The sequence below is a fragment of the Rana temporaria genome, chromosome 8, assembly GCF_905171775.1.
Source record: "Rana temporaria chromosome 8, aRanTem1.1, whole genome shotgun sequence".
Lineage (NCBI taxonomy): Eukaryota > Metazoa > Chordata > Amphibia > Anura > Ranidae > Rana > Rana temporaria.
This window is the reverse complement of record NC_053496.1, coordinates 143,174,486-143,194,675: the sequence shown is the minus strand read 5'-3', so window position 1 is coordinate 143,194,675 and position 20,190 is coordinate 143,174,486. Positions and strand designations below refer to the sequence as shown.

Sequence of the window (20,190 nt, the reverse complement as noted above, 5' to 3'; positions counted from 1 at the left end):
TTTTATTTACAATAATGATCATTAATTTTTTTTTCTTCTTTTTTTTTAGGATGGCCTTTTTGGTGATCTGTCAAATCTTACACAGCTATTTCTGTACGGAAACCTTCTACAGTCGCTCCCCGCTGGTACCTTTTTTGGCCTCTCAAGCTTGGATCGCCTTCTACTTCATAGTAACCGCTTAGTGACTATTTCTCCTGCTGCTTTTACAGGCTTAAGTAGCCTTACTATTCTCTTTCTTTTTAATAACAGCCTCCCTTCTCTCTCAGGAGACTCTTTGCGTTCTCTGCCTTCCCTCCAGTTCTTACGCCTCAATGGAAACCCATGGCACTGTGATTGCAGTTGTCGATCACTATGGGGCTGGTTTCGATCTTCCCCAGGTGTCTCTAGCTCCCCAGTAACTTGCGCTTCCCCTCCTGCTCTTAAGGGGAGGGACTTGCGCTTTCTAGAGGAACGGGACATGCGGCTCTGCACTTCACACAGTCCTTTGCCCACGGGGAACCTGTCAGGATTGTCATTTCCACCCAAGCCTTCCTCTTTCTACAGAGGTCAGCCTGGGCCAAGTGAGAATGGGATCAGAGGATGGGATGATAGGACAGAGGAGGATGAAGAAGGAGAAGACATAGGCAATGGTGCAAATAGGTCTATTGGGGGTCTTGCGATTACACTGATGGTGTCTGTACTTATTGTGAATGTGGAACTAGACATTTGAGCTGTGCAAACCATTATAACCTTATACTCTGTAATTACTTTCTGAAAAAAATAAAAAAAACAATATATATATATATATATATATATATATATATATATATATATATACACATAATATATGCGTGTCTGTTATTTTTTTTAACCAGCAAGCAATTGTTCAATTGTTCTTAACTTAGGGTAAATCACCCAAAACACAGTTTATTTCATATATTATAAATATAAGGGGCTTTATAGTATCTAAATGTCTGTGACTATTCTTATCAATATATTTAACATAAGGGTCTCATCATAATAACAAACACTGGTTTTTGCTTTTTAATTTTCCACAGTAATGTTCTCACTTTTTCCTGGAAGCCAATTACATTTTTTTCACTAAAAACAAACAAAAAAAAAGCCATAGACCAACAGTCCAACTACTTAAAGCGGTGGTTCACCCTCCTTCACATCATTAGACCATTACATTCGGCATCGTAGCGCGAGCTACGGTATGCCGGTCTTAAATTTTTAATCCCCGTACTCACTGTGCTATCGATGATTGAAGAATCCGACTCCCGCGGGGAATGGGCGTGCCTATGGAGAGGGAGGATGATTGACGGCCGGCTCTGGCACGTCACGCTCCCCGAAGACAGCCGGAGTAGGTCTCGGCTATTCACGGCGCCTGCGCACAGGCTATGCGCAGGCGCCGTGAATAGCCAAGCCTATTTCGGCTATTTCCGGAGAAGCGTGACGTGCCAGGGCCGGCCGTCAATCACCTTCTCTCACCATAGGAACGCCCATTCCCCGGATTCTTCAATCATCGATAGCACAGTGAGTACGGGGATAAAAAATGTAAGACCGGCATACCGTAGCTCGCGCTACAATGCCGAATGTAATGGTCTAATAAAAAAAAAACATTTTTTTTTTTTTTTAACAGGGTGAACCCCCGCTTTAATAATAGTAAAGGAACCTATTTGTGGTTGCTCACACAGTCATATTTTCCTAAACTGCCCAGCTTGCCTTAAAAAACAGGAATACTGTGTAAATGGCTCTTCTTTTGCATCTCTAGGCCTCCCTATTGACTGCAAGCAGGAAGAGAGCAGCGGTGTCTCAGACCACACAGTCACCTGTCACTCTTTCTAATATTGTGCCTCGTTTTTAATGTAAGCTGGAGGCTTTACATAAAATATCAATATCTGTGGCCATAGTGCCAAATCGTAGCAGCAGGTTCACTTTACTGACTCCAGATATTAGACAATATTCAGAAAGCATGGTCCAGACCTTACTAAAGGTGTTTTAGAACAGCCTTAACCATTTGGCCTTGTACACACGATCAGTCTAAACCGATGAAAACGGACTGAAGGACCGTTTCATCGGTCCAAACCGACCGTGTGTGGGCCCCATCGGTCAGTTATCCTTCGGTCCAAAAAAATAGAACTTGCTTTAAAATTGAACCGATGAACGCCTAACCGATAGGTCAAAACCGATGGTTAGTACGCAAAAGCATTGGTTAAAAACCTGCGCATGCTCAGAATCAAGTCGATGCATGCTTGGAAGCATTGAACTTCATTTTTCTCAGTACGTCGTTGTGTTTTACGTCACCGCGTTGGACTCGATTGTTTTTTTAACTGATGGTGTGTAGGCACATCAGACCATCAGTCAGCTTCATCGGTTAACCGATGAAACAGTCCTTCAGTCCGTTCTCATCGGATGGACCGATCGTGTGTACAGGGCTTTAGGTTGCACACACACACGTATTCCTGTTTACACTATGGAGTTCAGAGATGCTGCTCAACATGTTATAGACTGTTCTACTACTAGTGTATTGTGAGGGAAAACAGTACCAAGCATATAAGAATTCCTACAATACTATACACTCTGCTGAACTTATATAGCTATTGCATATATGTATTAATTTGTATGTCCCTTTATTGCTAGACTAATCTACCAGAGTATGCTAGGCCTAATGATAAAATGTTAGCTATGAGACAGACGCCTTTGCTTAGTAAACAATGTTACATTTATTTCCTTTAAAAATAGGAATATCATATGTAGCACTACCCCCGGAGGAGCTGCTGGTTGTTTTAGGTCTACGCTCTGTGATTAACCCCCTTAAAGTGGCTCAAATCCCTCCCTTGACATACCTGGTAATATGGGATTTGTGGACCCCAGTAGCTTGTGGGGTAGCACAATATCCCATTACACTACAACAGATTATGCAGACAAATGGAGTTACCTTAAATGAAATGGACCTTGTAATAGGAACGATAGGCTGCACACAAACTTGAAAATAACCAAAGTGATGCTTTACTTAACCTCCCTGGCGGTATGATTATTTCAGAAAAAAGGTGCTGAAAGCAGTACCATTATTTTGCAAGGAAATTTGGTGTTTTATATTGTAGGCCTGTAATTCTTAGGAATAACTCACTTAAATCTGTCCAAACAAGAGTCTAGTAGGCATCCCGGGTATGAAATTTGTTTAAAAACAAAATTATAAATTATAATATAATAAATAATTATAACAAGTAATAATATAATTATAATAAAATTTATTCTATAATGTAATCAACTCAAAATCACTGAAATTTGCTCAGTTGCAGAATTGTCGCTGTCATTACTTTTATTTTTTTATGACGAATTTCCCCACAAATCGCTATCACTCAATTCTGCAAGTGATTATAATTTATTATCGCTGTTTTCTAGCTGCTCTAAAACCATTTTTGACATAAAGGGACACTTTTGGTTGCTATGGACAATCTCCAGTTTGCAGGCAGAAAGAACAGTTTTTATTATATAAAAGAACATGTAGGGCACTGGGCAGACCACTAGGTACAAGGGGGGTGTGTATTTTTTACATACAGTATACTGTAATCTTATAGATTACAGTACTGTATGTAAGGTGTTTGTTTACCTTTTTGAATTTGGCGCCGTTCTCCGCACCTGTGCGTCGTAACGTCGCAGGGAACAGAGATCGGCGGGAGGACACTGTGTGAATCGAGCGAGCACCCGCTCGCTCACACAGCGCGGTGGCATTGCTGGATCCAGGGACAAGGTAAGTAACTTTTGGTTTTGGTATAAAAATCTTACCCCGAGCCAGACTCAGGAATACCGCCAGGGGGGTTAAAGAAGAAACAAAGGAACATGAGCAACAGTGATACTCTGTTTGCAGATCCCTGCAATATCAATAATAATATTAAGGCTTCAGTGTGAGCTAGGCTACAATGTCATATAAAAGAGTAGAACTGATTAAAGTAGTAGAACTGATTACTCGGTCAACGAGCAATGCAATCAATAAAGCAAATATACAACTCTAAATAGATAACCCTTGGGTACTATAAGCTATAGTTAACTAGGATAGCCTGGCGTCTCAGGCCAAACTTCAATACAGTCTCCTGCTAATAGTTTGTGCACTTGTACGTTGGCATGCGGTGGCGCGCAAAGAGCAATTTATAATCCAATGAGGGTAATAATAAATTGTTAAAAGTTTCCTGAATAGTCAAACCGCAAAGATGGATATCAACGATCCACCCTTCCGCAAGACAATCAGTACTTTCAGGCAAGTGCCCATCTTACCCAACCGGTTCAGGCCTTGTCCTTCTACGGCACACCGTTCGGTCAGTCAGCAGTCTCCAGTCCTCAGACAGGTTGCAGGGTTACTGGGATCTCGTCCGCTGACTCCGGCAGAAACTCCGTCCTTCCTTCTCAAAGCCACTCCCGCTCGGGCGTATGTAGGCCTCAACTGCAGCCTACTCCCCGTGGAGACACTCCTGACAGTGTCCTCCTGGGTTGAAGAGGCAGTCCTGAGAGAGCGCACACCAAACACGTCCTCTCCCTTAAATTACCTCCCTTAGCAGGTGGTGCGGAAGGCAAAGTATCTTGGGTGGCCCAGCTGCTCTCTGGGTAATGTAGTTCATTACAGGCCAGGGCAAATGGAGTCTCTTCTCCTTCTGAACTCAATTCCCCAACATTCACTGCAGTACCAGGATGAATTGTAAACAACAGGTGGCTCTAACCCAACTCGGCCACAGGAGGGAGCTGAGATCTTTCACGATCAGCAATGGTAGTCCTTTGTATCACATCAGAAAGGATGATACCCCACTACACACTCCCCCCACCTAAGAATCGTTGGTCCTCCAAAGATAGTAACAGTTTGCAACCTGGTACACGCTTTCAAATTACATGCAGAGAAACTTGATTAGGGCATGCATGACAATAAGCAATCAACATTCCTATATGAGGAGCCTAAATTAAAGCAACTCATAACATAACACCTCCCACCAATTGTCATAGGACAGAGGGTTGTTCTGTCCACAGACCACCTGAACTGATGTTGCCTTACCAGATGTGTCAGGGAGTGAGCTAGGGTTACCCTCTTGCAAATAGACAGCAGAGGGACCAGGCAGGTCAATTTTCCTTTTATAAGTGAAAACGACCTCTTCAGAGCATTCACCCAGCTGACTGTAAGTTAGCTTCTTGGGAGGGTGGATGGTTCTCTTCCCCTTCTCTTCCTGCTCAGACACATAGAGTTCAGCTTCTTCTTTTGGAACTTCTTCTTCTAGAGCATCTTCCTCAGAAACCGTTTCCTCTTCTGGAACGTCTTCCTCTGGAACAGCTTCCTCTGAAACATCTTCCTTTGGAACATCTTGCTCTGAGGCTCTTTCTTCTGGAACTTCTTCTTCTTCTTGGGGAGCATCTTCCTCCTCATCAGAAATTCCTTCGCCAAGCCACGAAGTCTCCTCAAGAAGCGAGGCACAAATTCGGGAGCTTCAGGACGAAGAGCGCCATTGTCAACCATGTCAGGGTAAGATGGAGTGGGGTATACGGTCTCTTGAGACTGAGACGGCCATAACCAGTCGGATTCCATCTCTTCCTCTTCTGGGTCTTCATGTTCAGGCTCTTGAGAAGACTGAGATCTGGTGACTGGCCGTGACCCTTGGGAGGTCGACGGGGTCACTGGTGGATCAGACATGGGAGGTATACGAACTGCTTCGGAAAGAGGCAACAGATGTTCCGGTGCCAGGTCTTTATCGGTCCAGTACTACCTTCTGGCCTGACCTGGTATACTGGGAGACCGGGTAACTGTTTGCAGATAATGTATGGCTGAGATTTCCAACGGTCCGCCAACTTGTGTTTGCCTGGCACACCTAAGTTCCTCAATAATACCCTATCTCCCAGCTGCAGGTCTTGAACCCTGACTTTTAAATCATAATTCCATTTATTCCTCTGTCCCCTTTGGTCTGAGGTAGCTCAAGCCTTTTCATAGGCCGTTTTCAGGCTCCTTCTGAGTTTGTCCACATACCTCTTAAGGGAGGTGGCTGAAGCATTGTCCAAGGAGACACCAAATGCCAGATCCACTGGAAGCCGAGCTTCTCTTCCAAACATCAGCCGGTAAGGGGAGTATCCCGTTGCATCACTGGTGGTGCTATTGTAGGCATGCACAAAAGCAACCACTGCTGCTTCTTCTCTAGAGTGGGTTCCGAGCATGTCCAAGAGAGTGCGATTAAAGCGCTCCAGCTGAGCATCCCCCTGGGGGTGATAAGGAGTAGTCCTGTTTTTTTTATACCCAGCAAATCCAACAGCTTCCTAATGAGGTTACTCTCGAAGTCCCTTCCCTGATCGAAATGTATACGTTGGGGAAATCCATAATGGACGAAAAACTTTTCTACTAATACCTTCGCCAGTGTGGAAGCTTGTTGATACTTGGTTGGAAATGCTTGGGCATATCGGGTAAAATGATCAGTTATCACCAAGACATTCCCCAATCCACACAGATCTGGCTCTAGGCAAAGGAAATCAATGCACACCAGCTCCATGGCTCCTTGGCTTTGCAAGTGGCCAATTGGGGCAGTCTGATGTGGCAAGGTCTTCCTTTGGATGCACCGCATGCAGGAGTGGCAGTACCCTTCGACTTCAGCCCACATGTGGGGCCAGTAGAACCTGTCTCTGACTAACTGAAAGGTTCTCTCAGAACCTAGATGGCCGTGGTTGTCATGAAGGGTGTTCAAGACCATCTCTCTATATTTGTTGGGGAGAAATAGCTGCCATCTCTCTTCTGGACCATCGGAGGGGCCCCTTCGTTAGACCACCCCCTGATGTAACTGCAACCGGTCCCATTCTCTATGTACCAGTCGAGCCTCCTTAGGTGAGTCTGTAAGAAGTACTTCTGGGCATTTCTCCTCTAGAAATTTTAAGATGAAGAATCTTCCCAGGGTGTCTTCCTGTTGGTCCATCTTCAGCTCTTTTTTTGATAGCTTTAGGAGACCCTCCTCTCTCACCTGTGTTACTATACAATAGCACTTAGGAGTTTCACCTGCCGGAGTACCCATCTCCTCAGCCATGGACCCTCCTCTGGCCTTGAGCTCCACCCCTTGATATAGGGGCCGTACTCCTTCTGTGTTTAGCTGAGTCCACTCTTCAGTGGGACCTTCAGGGCCATGAGGACTTCTGGATAGGGCATCTGCATCTCTGTTCCCAGCACCTGGTCGATACTTCAGACTAAAGGTGAATCCTGAGAGGGCTGCCAGCTACCGATGTCCTGTAGCATCCAGTTTGGCTGTAGTGAGGAGGTAGGTGAGTGGGTTGTTATCGGTTCTCACCACAAACTCGACCCCATACAGATAGTACTTCAGTTTATCCACAACGGCCCACTTGAGAGCCAGAAATTCAAGTTTATATGTCGGGTAATTCTTCTCTGCTGGGACCAGACTCCTACTCACATATGCGATGGGGCGCAGGTGACCATCATATTCTTGGTACAACACCCCACCCAGTACATCTCGGCTGCCATCAACGTGCAGTTTGTACGGTCTCTTGGGATCTGTATAGGCCAGGACAGGAGCCATGGTCAGGCTTTTTTTAACTGGATAATAGCCTCTTCACATTTAGGGTTCCACTGATCCTGGATCGATTTCCTGGGCCTTAAAGTGGGCTTCACAGACTTAACCGCCCCTGGGGCTTCATCTTCTTCTTCTATCTTCAGCAATTCATTCAGGGGTCTGGCTATCTTCGCAAACCCCTCCACAAATCTTCTGTAGTAAGAGCAAAAACCCAGGAATGATCGGAGTTCGGTCACATTAGTAGGCCTCGGCCAGGAGGTAACAGCATCCAACTTCTCTGGATCCGTAGCCACTCCTTTAGCAGACACAATGTGACCCAAATAGTGGACTGAAGACTGATAGAATTGACACTTTTCCGGGGATAGCTTCAATCCTTCCTCATGAAGTCTCTTCAAAACCTTCTCCAGCCTTTCTTTATGCTCTTCCAGAGTTCTTCCAAATACAATAACGTCATCCAAGTACACCAGGACTTCTATCAGATTCATGTCTCCTACTGTCCTCTCCATCAGTCTTTGGAAAGTAGCTGGGGCTCCTGATAGGCCCTGAGGAATGCAATTAAACTCAAAGAATCTTCTTCTTCTTAAAGGCCGTCTTCTCTCTGTCCTCAGGATGCATGGGAATTTGGTAATACCCACTCTTCAAGTCCATCACACTGAACCATTTGGCCCCCGATAAACTCTGTAGGTGTAACAGCCTACTGTGTCCTAGTAACAGGCGTTTTCAGCGGCGTAATGCATTCCATGCTGGAACGCATACGGCGCTCGCGCAATGACGTCATCGCCCGGTGCTGTGGTGCGTTCCACCGTGGAACGCGGAAGTGCGCTGTGGAGTACGGCCGTCTTTTGCATTCAGTGCTGTCGCACTGCACTTGTACCTATTTGACTCCTTGCCTATAAAGGCATTGATTTAACTAAAGAACCTTGTTCTATTATTGTCAGCCATTTCGGCCATGCTACTGATACCGCTGCCATCGCTCTCCATGCTGCAACACCGCTCCAGGAAACAACTACTTCTTTGGTGCTAATGCACCTACTGCAACAGAACATTGCCTCTCATACGCATCTAATTGTTGTCGCAACAACTCCAAGTTACCATGTGTACTCTCAAAGTACCTACGCTATAAATTGCTACTCTTATGCAACTATCAGTTGTCGCTACAACGCATATATACTACGTGCTGACATAAGTGCTACTTGTATATGGGCCTATGCCCTAAAGTTGCGAAACATGTTCGCCTAAAACTTTCTATGCTAAGGGTTGACGTATTCTATACCTTCTCCCTTAGTCGCCTAATGCACAACGCTATGTTATACTCATAATCCCTAGCGTATAGTTGTGCATTGCAATATTTTAGTACATACTATAATTTTAAATGCTAAGCTCTGGTCGCATGTTGTAATGCGTCCATTCTTAGTAGCTCAACGCCTTTCTTTATGTGACAGAAAGATGATGTAGAGATCCCCCAAACTCCTGTTGAGAGGAGTGACGCCCGGGGCCAATACTGAGTTGTCACATAAGGAAGCGCATTGAAATCCTTGCTAACCGCAGTTGTGGTTTACTCCGTTCACCAGTGCTGTTACAGTAGGGCATCTTCTATCCTGGGGGTAGTATACTAATCAGGGACAGCCCTTCGGTTCAACGTTCGGTAGTCGATGCACAATCTTAGAGACCCATTCTTCTTGCGAACTACCACGATCGGGGAGGCATAAGGGCTTCTAAATTCCAGAATTATTCCTGTCCTCTTTAGCTCCGCCAGTTGTTCATGCAAAATTGTCTTCCTCTAGGCGGATCGTGTCAGTGGCACTCTTCGCACACCCCATGTCATATTCATCCTTAGAAAAGATTTTCTGCCATCTGGCCAACTGAGCTCTGGCCCTTCCTTTCCATTCTGGTGGGAGGGCCGTGTCCCCTGTGCAGAGCTTCTCCAGCATTCCTTCTCCCCCTTCCTCCTTCTTCCAATCAGATGGGGCAATTGGGGTAGCTGAGTTCACTTGGCCCAGTAACATCCTGGCTGGTACCTTCAATGGTGCGGTTGTAGTGTTTCTGATGCTCACCGAGACCTTCCCATGATTCCTCTGTAGGGCCTTCAATGGAACCACTTCAGGGACCACTTCTATCCCCTTGATGTTCTGTGGATAAGCTTTTAGAACAACAAAGGGACCTGGTTGCCTCCAGCTGAGCTTGACAGAAGCCTTTAAGCAGATCACCTCTCCTGGCTGTAGCATCCTTTCACTTCTTCCCAGTCTCCAGGTCCTTCCAACCCCTTCTTTGGGAGTCTTCTTTTCCAGAACCAGGTGCTGGTAGGCCTGCCTCAACATTGGATGCACCCTCGCAGGTGGAGTATCTTGCTCTTGAGCTAGAGGTGCCAGAAGCCTCCGCACCAAGTCGGTGTTAGTCCCTATTATAAGAGAACTCTTTTCAGCTCCTAGTGGGTGGGGGCAAACTATCGCCAGAGTTTTTGAAAGTTTTGGCCTTTCCAGCCACTGAGGGGTCAAAAGTCAATTTTATTGGCAAGTATCCATCATAAGGGAAATTTTGGGTGCCAATGCTCCAGATCTCTAACTCTTCCAGCTTGCGTAACGGCAGGTGCTTGAGGTGTTTGTCATAGAAATCCCTATATATGAGAGTCACTTGGGCTCCAGTATCAAGGAGGCCCTTGGCGTAGATTCCTCCTATTTGAATGGAAACTATCGGGGAAGGCTCCACTAACTTGGCAGGAAACTTCTTTCTTGACACCTTCTTACTTGACTCTGCCGTCTGTACCTTTACTTCTTTCTTCTGTGGATTCCTATTAGGTTTGAACCCTTGTTGGACCCGGCGTGCATTGATCTCCCGCCTTTTGGCAGCTTACGTCATGGGAGGAGAAATATTTGACTGCCCAGAGACAACAACAGGGGCGCTTGGTGGGGACTTGTACCTTTTGACACTGCCTTCTTTTTTTGGAGAATGTCTTGGCGTCAACTGAGACCCGCGGACACAACCGCTTGACTTCTTCACCGGGGCCCTCTGAAGTTTTCCGCCAGCTGGTGGTACTGAGCTGCGGCCTTCTCAGGACTTGGGCATACCTCCATGATATGTCCGACTCCTCCACAGTTGAACCAAATTGGTAACTTCCAGTGTTTCCTTATGGAATCGGTGTTGGAACTGGTAGGTTTCCTTGATTCTGATGAAGCATCCCTACTCGGGGTCTTAGTTGTTTGACTTGTCAGGGCAGTCACCAATTCTATCAGCTGAGACACTTGAGCCTTCAAAATTTCCACCTGATTGTCCCCTTCTTCAGCACCGATGGTTCTGACTTTAGCAGTGGGTTCAGGCTTCTGGGGTTCTCTCTTATTGTCCAGCATAATTTCTTCTTCTCTAACTAGCCGGATCAGATCAGGGTATTCCAAGACACTTCCCGCCAGGCGGGTTCACAGAACAAGGGCGATGGGGTCTAAAGGCTGAGCACCTCGAATAACTTGTTCTGTATGGACCTCATCTACCCTTTTTGGATCCATTCCCTTCTTTAGTAAGATCTGGTATATGATCCGGTCTAACCGTCTTATGAACTCCAACATTTTCTCCCCCTCCTTCTGGTAACAGTGTTCCAACTGATACACATCTTGAAGTGCGCTCGGGTAATCTTGGGCTGTACAGTTTTTCTTACTGAGCTTGAGATTTTGTATGATCTCTAGAGCGGGGCCCCTTAAGCTCTCAGTGACCCTTTGTTTCTTCTGGGCTTCAGGAACTTCCCATTCTTCCAAAGCCTGGGTGGCACAGTCTAACCACTCCTCGAATCCATCTTCCGTTGAGGGTACTGGTTGCCTACCTGAGAAGACCCTAAGCTTCCGGTACCCAGCCATCACATAGTCCGTTGGATCTTTCTTGCACTTGGCAATCATTTCCCCAAGGACAGAACACAGTTCTGGGTTAAGTGAGGCTAAAGACGGGGATTTTGATCCCACACTTGAACTGGGAGTGGCTTGGCTAGTGGATGTTGGACCCCCTCCGGATAGATCTGGACGTATAAGAAAAAGTTCAGTCTGATTAGCTTCTTTTACACTCGGACCCTTAAACTAGTCGGGAATCCCTTTCTTCCATTCACACAAGGCATAGGTGTGTGGGACCTAAGGAGTTGTCTTTACATCAATCACCCAGGGCTTTCTACCTGGGGACAGTGTTTTCAGGACTGAGGTCAGCTCTTCCTCATTCCAAATTTTCCCTTTTATCTCCACCACCAGACAGGCATCAGGAGAGGCATTTTCCTCTTTACACCACTTGGTGATGGCTACAGGATCCATTGTGGTGTTGACAAGGGTTTTTCTTAGGGGGGAGTTAACCGCTAAAGCCGTAGAAATCCCGGACTAACCCCCACATGTAGTACTACCCCCGGAGGAGCTGCTGGTTGTTTTGGGTCTACTCTCTGTGATTAACCCCTTAAAGTGGCTCAAAACCCTCCCTTGACACACCTGGTAATATGGGATTTGTGGACCCCAGTAGCTTGTGGGGTAGCACAATATCCTGTTACACTACAACAGATTATGCAGACAAAAGGAGTTACCTTAAATGAAAGGGACTGTGTAATAGGAAAGATAGGCTGCACACAAACTTGAAAATAACCAAAGTGATGCTTTACTTAAAGAAGAAACAAAGGAACATGAGCAACAGTGATATTCTGTTTGCAGATGCCTGCAATGTAAATAACAATATTAAGGCTTCAGTGTGAGCTAGGCTACAATGTCATATAAAATAGTAGAACTGATTAAAGTAGTAGAACCGATTACTCGGTCAACGAGCAATGCAATCAATATAGCAAAAATACAACTCTAAATAGATAACCCTTGGGTACTATAGCTATAGTTTACTAGGATGGCCTGGCGTCCCAGGCCAAACTTCAATACAGTCTCCCGCTAACAATTTGTGCACTTGTACGTTGGCATGCGTTGGCGCGCAAAGAGTAATTTATAATCCAAAGAGGCTAATAATAAATTGAAACTCCGTCCTTCCTTCTCAAAGCCGCTCCGCTTGGGCGTATGTAGGCCTCAACTGCGGCCTACTCCCTGTGGATACACTCCTGACAGTGTCCTCCTGGGTTCAAGAGGTGGTCCCGGGAGAGCGTGCCAAACACATCCTCTCCCTTAAATTACCTCCCTTAGCATCACATCAGAAAGGGTGATACCCCGCTACTTATATACTAACAACAGATAACTACAACATATAACAATCATAAAGATACTTATCCCCTCCTCTAAGTAAACCTTGCAGACTGAACTCAGATGTTAACAGAAAGGTCTGGGCCGCATGGAGTTTTAGGCCTAAGCCATTAGGCCCCGTACAGACGAGCGGACAGTCCAATGAAAACGGTCCACCGCACCGTTTTCATCGGACATGTCCGCTCGGAGATTTCGGTCTGATGGTTGTACACACCATCAAACAGAAATCCGCGCGGACAGGATACGCTGTGACGTAGCCGCGTCGTCGCCGCGACGATGACGTGGCGACGTGCGTGACCCTGGAAGGTCAATGCTTCCACGCATGCGTCGAATCACTTTGACGCATGCGAGGGCTTTTGGCCGAGCGGACATGTCCGGTAAGTCGTACAGACGACGGAACATGTCCGACGGACAGGCTTCCAGCGGACATGTTTCTTAGCATGCTAAGAAACATTTGTCCGCTGGAAACCTGTCCGATCCGCCGGAAAATTGTCCGGTCGGACGTACAGATGACCGAACATGTCCGCTGAATCTGGTCTGCGGACCGGTTTCAGCAGACATGTTCGGTCGTGTGTACGAGGCCTTAGAGATGGCAGAGAGACAGCCTCATGGCAAGGCTTGCCACAATCCTTTTTACAAAACTCACTCATCACTCATTCAAACTCCCCCCATTGCCAGTCCCCTTTGCTTCTGGATCAATCAGTATTCACAGGTAACAACAAAGCCTGGGAAAATGCCCAGGGAAAAACCAAGCCTACTTATCGACCAGCTTGCAGAACAGCCAATTAACCTGTCTAACAGTATGCGTTAAAAACAGGGGTTTTGTCCGCACGCATTTGCAAACGCATGCTTGAGCCACAGAGCCACGCTAAGGCACCCTGTAATCTGTGGTCTTAACACTAAACAATGCGTGTCCCCACAATGGAGGCACATGCATTCTAATGGATAGATGAGGGCAGGTGGACTGAAGGGGAGCCACCCCTCCTTAAAGGTGCAGGAGCACACCAAACACCCAGCATGTAGCACAATGGCTGCAAAGGTGTTGGTGCGCTGCTGGACCAATACAAGCACCACAGGCGAAACATAAACATGTCCACCGTCCCATCTATAGCAGTAAGTAGCATTCACAGGGCAGTCTTTCTCATATTACTTACTGTCCTGTCATACTTGGCCTCTGGGGGCAGTATTGTCCATATCATCTCCAACAGCTTGCTGGTTTTTGATCATTGCCATTTAGGGGCTAATGAAAGGATCTCGCAGACAGATTGGAGCCTCTAATATCATGTAAATATAGAGGTTTAACAGGCTACATTCCAACCTGGGGGGGGGGGCATCCTGTCCTCCAGGACACTGCAAGCCTCAGCTTGTCTGACTGTTGGGAATGAAAACAGATGTGTAGAAACTTTAGAAATATGACATTAGACCATGTTGCCCTCCAACATATGCAGCTTTGCGCCTAAAGAGCGCATATCACCCTTCTTCAGACATGGCTCCCATTGAACAGTCCATATGGTCTTAACGGCCAACATGTGTTTCCGAACCAGTACCTCTGGAACAGTCCTTTACTGTCTTTCAATATGTGCTTCAGAAACGGCACCTATGGAACAGCCTATAATTGTTTTATCGTGTTGCGCCTCTCAACATGTGTTTCCAGACCAGTACCTATGGAACAGTCCTTAACTCTTTCAATGTGTGCTACAGAAACGGCTCCTATGGAACAGCCCATAACAGTCCTAATAAGCTGTGCTTCCCAACAGGTGCCGCTTTACTACTGGGTGACACACCAACATCATTCTTCCGTGACAGCTTCCATGTCACCATTCTGTATCTTCTGTATCTTCTTCTTTCTGACATCTTCATGAAGGGGTGTAGTACAGGCAAGGGGTGTCCATTCACTCACCATTCCCCAGCACACTCTCAGAGCAGCATATCAACCAGCTTTCGGATACAGAGTCTCAAGGAGGGCCTTTCTTGCCCATATAAGTAGCCTAAAATACACCTTTATCACACTATACCATGACATGAATCAACCCATTATTGTAATATATGCATATATATGATCCATCCAATTACGCCTCCCGCTCCCAACCTCCTATAACTCTTTATTGTAGATACGGGTCGGGATTAGGCAGGCTTGCTCACAGTGGTCTTTTCTACCGCAACTTGGCCTGTCTGCGTTACCTCAGGTCTCTGAATTGGCAGCAAAGTCTCTAATTTGTACGAAGAGACCTTACCATCACTTTGTCCCTCAACTTGCATAGATAAGCGGGAGAGCTAAATCTGAAACAATGACAAAACCCACAAAATTCCATCCCTGCGCCTGGATTTCAATGACCATGCCCAGGGTATATCATGCACCTCTACCTACTATTATGTTCAAGAAACACCCTAGTTCCATTAATAACGTTATATCGGTATCCTTTAGGACAAAGAGAAAACTTGCCTATGTCTCAAATAATACCCAGGTTCTTCCTTCCCAGCAATGATCTCTCCATCCAGAACACAGAGTGGAATATCTTCCCAACATTTCTCGTTCACCGCCGTGTATTGACCTGGCATGCAAAGGACATTGTGGTCATGCTTCTGACAGAGGGAAATATCAACCTGTCCCCAGCTTCTGTACTCTCTGATCACATGTGGGTCACTTAGCAACAAATGCATCAAAAGAGAATCCCCAGTCAGTAGGCCCGTTGATGCCCCCACTTCTGCACTTCTGTATATGGGGTCATACAGCATAACACCTTTCACAATCCAAACTAGTACAGCCCATCAAGGCATTCGACCACCACTTTGGATTAGTGTAAGCGATGAGTTTTGGCAGTCTTACTGAGCGGTGATGCTACCTCATCAGGCCACTGCCCCCCATATAGAGATTGTACAATCAGCTTGATGCTGGTCAATAACTCCGCCTGCCCCTGCTTGCACGCCAGTGCCAATGACGTATTTCTGCCATGTACCATCTCACACTCTCTACCAACCTCTCAACATGTTTGACAAAATCTTGAGCCACTTTACACTGGGTATTTATGTGACTTTGTTGAATTTTATCAAGGGTGCCCCCAACCTCTCTGAGCAACAAAGCCATGCTTATTGTCTGAAGCTATGGCTGCAAGTTTGTTCCTCAGGAGACCGATGTCCACTCCATTAACAACACCCATCCCAGCTCCTAATCCCCCAATATAGTGCTGAATACATCCCTCCTCTTTCAGGTTACTTCTCATACTTGAAGTGATTGTAGCTGTATTAGTGCAATTGTGACAGAGAAAATTAAGTACTGTCCGTGATACTTTTTTTATTTGCACTAACATATAATTTTTCATGGATGAGCTTTCGGGGTGTGTCCCCTTCTTCAAGGTCCAAGCAGTACTGATTCACAAACGTTTTAGCAGAAGGTGAAATGTTAAAACAAAACAAAAAAAAATATCTCTGAAGGAAAGGGAAAAGAAAAACAAACACATACAAATCACTGTGCATGGCAATGGTAATAAAGCTACCAGCAAGTGAGATAAGACAAAGGTAAAGCTATAGACTTTCTATATGCATAAGTGCCAGCCTCCTAGGTACCTGCACCATATGTCACACATCAAAAAACATTTCCTTCTTTCAATTACTCCTCCCCCAAAAAAATATATATATATTTTACATTTCTTGTTCAAATCAGAGAAAACTTTTTTTTTTGTTAAAAGCAAAATAATCACATACACAGACATTTGGGTTACAGGCAGCTCACGTAGAGAATGTGCAAGGAGTATTACAAGTTACAATACTGTACATAACACATGCCCCTAAACCTGTGTATTATACTGTCAAATGTAGCTCCAGTACTATTCAAGGAGAACTTGAATAGAAAGGAAGAAAAAAATGAATAGAACCAACAACAATTAACCTAAATGAGCAATACAACTGGTGTGCACTTACCCAAAAAAAGGGAACAGATATTCCATATATTTGCCTTCATCAATGTATCACTCTCAAAATTACTATTGATCCCAGCAGGCCCCCAGACTGTACAGTGACATTACCCCCCATTTTCAGCTATGCCACCAACAATCTGTCAAAGACAAGATGTGGGGGAGCAACCACCGGGGACTCCAGCCACTCCTGCCATACTTTGGTAAATTTGCTTGGTACTTTTCTGTGTTGATATGTGTTTTTTCCCTCATGAGTATCTTAATAACTTCTTGAATCCATTGGTGGGATGTGGGGGCATGGGTGGAGAACCAATATTCTGCAATCAGTTTCCTGGCCAAATACAACAGCCTCAGTATCGTTATGTATGTAGTAGGGGGGTATAAGTCCTCCTCAAATTAGCCTAGTGACTGGGACAAATTGCAGCTGCCTATTATAGGTATGATTAATAATTCCCAGCACCTCCTGCCAATATTGTACCAGTTTGGGACATCTTCACAACATATGCATTAGAGTTCCTTGGTGTAAGTGGCATTTTGGACACAAAAGCCTCGTACACACGATCGGATATCTGATGGAATCTAGTTCGATGGATTTTTTCGTCGGATATCCGATAAAGCTGACTTTCATCAGTCTTGCCTACACACCATCAGTCAACCAAATTCGACCATGCCAAAACGCGGTGACGTAAAACACCACGCCGTACTGAAAAAAATGAAGTACAATGCTGCCGAGCATGCGTCGACTTGATTCTGAGCATGCATGGATTTTTGACCGATGGACTTCCACACAGACGATCGTTTTTTTCTATCGTTTTTTTTTATCCATAGGATTTTTTTTTATTTTTTTTAAGATATTTTTATTAGGTTTAAGACAAACCAACAAACAGAAAAACATACAAAAAAAACCGCACCAGACAACCTGGTCATAAACGTTAGGCAATACACTTAAACATAGAAAAATAAACTGACATCAGTGCAAAATATAAAGTAGGCACAATAGTAAAAGGCTCAGGTATAATACCTGGATATAGCAAAAGCGGAGGTCCAGACATTCGAGATCTGTGAGGCACGGCCCATCAATGGTCAAGCAAGAGTAGTACAATCAGTGCTGGGAGAGGGTTAGCGGACTAGCCAACCATCTACCCCAAATTTTGTGGAAGGTTTTGTTCTGTTTCCGGAGTTCAAAAGTAAGTTTATACAGTGGGATAGCTTCATTAACCGCTTCCCGACCGCCGCATGTAGATATACGTCGGCAGAATGGCACGTACAGGCACACTGGCGTACCTGTACGTCCCTGCCTTTCTGCGGGTCGGGGGTCCGATCGGGACCCCCCCCCCGCTTCATGCGGTGGTCGGATTCCCGCGGGGAGCGATCCGGGACGACAGCGCGGCTATTAGTTTATAGCTGCATCCGTCACGATCGCTCCCCGGAGCTGAAGAACGGGGAGAGACGTATGTAAACACGGCTTCCCCGTGCTTCACTGTGGCGGCTGCATCGATCGAGTGATCCCTTTTATAGGGAGACTCGATCGATGATGTCAGTCCTACAGCCACACCCCCCTACAGTTGTAAACACACACTCCTACACTCCTAACTCCTACAGCGCCCCCTGTGGTTAACTCCCAAACTGCAACTGTCATTTTCACAATAAACAATGCAATTTAAATGCATTTTTTGCTGTGAAAATGACAATTGTCCCAAAAATTTGTCAAAATTCTCCGAAGTGTCCGCCATAATGTCGCAGTCACGAAAAAAAACGCTGATCACCGCCATTAGTAGTAAAAAAAAAAATAATAAAAATGCAATAAAACTATCCCCTATTTTGTAAACGCTATAAATTTTGCGCAAACCAACCTATAAACGATTATTGCGAATTTTTTTACCAAAAATAGGTAGAAGAATACGTATCGGCCTAAACTGAGGAAAAAAATGTTTTTATATATGTTTTTGGGGGATATTTATTATAGCAAAAAGTAAAAAATATTGTTTTTTTTTCAAAATTGTCGCTCTATTTTTGTTTATAGCGCAAAAAATAAAACCGCAGAGGTGATCAAATACCACCAAAATAAAGCTCTATTTGTGGGGAAAAAAGGATGCCAATTTTGTTTGGGAGCCACGTCGCACGACCGCGCAATTGTCTGTTAAAGCGACACAGTGCCGAATTGTAAAAACCCCTTGGGTCATTTAGCAGCATATTGGTCCGGTCCTTAAGTGGTTAATAAGTTTTAACCAGAGGGATTTCAGAGAGGTCTGTGTGCCCTTTCGGACAGTAAATTAGCTTTTTTAACATAGAAGAAGAGTATACGGAGCAGTCTCTTGGCATGTGATGATAGGCAGTTCTTGGGGTGGATTATGTTTGGGAGGCATAGCGCCGATGAGATGAAAGCACCCACTTCTTCCCAGAAGTTCTGGACTACCGGGCATGTCCAGAAGCAGTGTAAGAAATCGACCTCCCGGCCACAGCCGCGGAAACAGGCAGCTGAGGGCAGGAGACCCATCCTGCTTAACCTAGCCAGAGTGAGGTGGGTTTGATGGAAATTTTTGACCTGTATGATGCGGTCCCGGGAAGCAATAACAGAGGTTTTATACGTATTACTAAATTCTGACCAGTCCTCGTCTACCAGGGAGATTCATAGGAAAAATTTAAAACATGTTCTACATTTTTTCACCGATGGAAAACAAACCGATGGGGCCCACACACGATCGGTTTGTCCGATGAAAACAGTCCATCGGTCTGTTTTCATCGGACAAACCGATCGTTTGTACAGGGCTAAAGGGGAGTCTCTTCTACCCCACTTACAGTATGTAACTTCAATAGTGTCCTATAAGAACAATGAAGGATAAACAAATGTGTTAGCTTTCGGACAAAAAACAATCAAGTCATTAAGCGCCAAAACTGGCAGTCATTGAAGGACATTATATATATATATATATATATATATATATATATATATATATATATATATATATATATATATATATACATATATATGTCTTGTCATAAATGATGTAAGAAAATGACCAGACCCCAGTGCAGCTGCCAACTTCTGGAGAAAAGTAGACAAGATTGAGCAACAAAAGCAGTGCTCGATGGGACCAGTTAGAAATAACTTTTGGCAATTGTGGTGCTCAATTTAGTTCATTTATTGAATGCACACTTGAGTTAAAAGACAACTGTCAGATGAAAATTATGTAGTTAAAATAAAACAAAATAAAACTCATTCTCATGGTTGAAGTACTCAACATTAACATCAACGAGTGTACTCCATAGTCCCGATCATGACCGGATGGCTCAATACACAGAAAAAAACAGAGTGGAGAGACACAGCTCTCTGAGATACAGCTGCTGGTTAGTGTCAGGTGTAAAATGCACTGTGCTGTGGGAGATGTACTGTAGTCCACGCTGCTGGATGTTGACAGTCAAGCAGATTGGTATAGCGAGCTACAACCTGGCATCCCGGATGGCAATCTCAGTAACGTGTCAGGTGTAAAACTCACTCTGCTGCGGGAGGTGTTCTGTAGTCCACGCTGCTGGATGTTGACAGTCAAGCAAACTGGTGTAGTGAGC

The 20,190-nt window shown here is 45.1% G+C and overlaps 1 protein-coding gene across 1 annotated transcript in view; it reads left to right on the top strand.

Annotated features, from left to right (window-relative positions):
* The window catches only part of RTN4RL2 (reticulon 4 receptor like 2), a 125,084-nt gene extending 124,320 nt beyond the window's left edge, over positions 1–764 (top strand). Inside the window, exon 3 of the mRNA XM_040320808.1 lies at positions 50–764. Within this exon, the coding sequence (XP_040176742.1) occupies positions 50–709 (660 nt within the window). The 3' untranslated portion in view covers positions 710–764. The remainder of the gene's footprint in view (positions 1–49) is intronic.
* Positions 765–20,190: the final 19,426 nt, after the last annotated feature.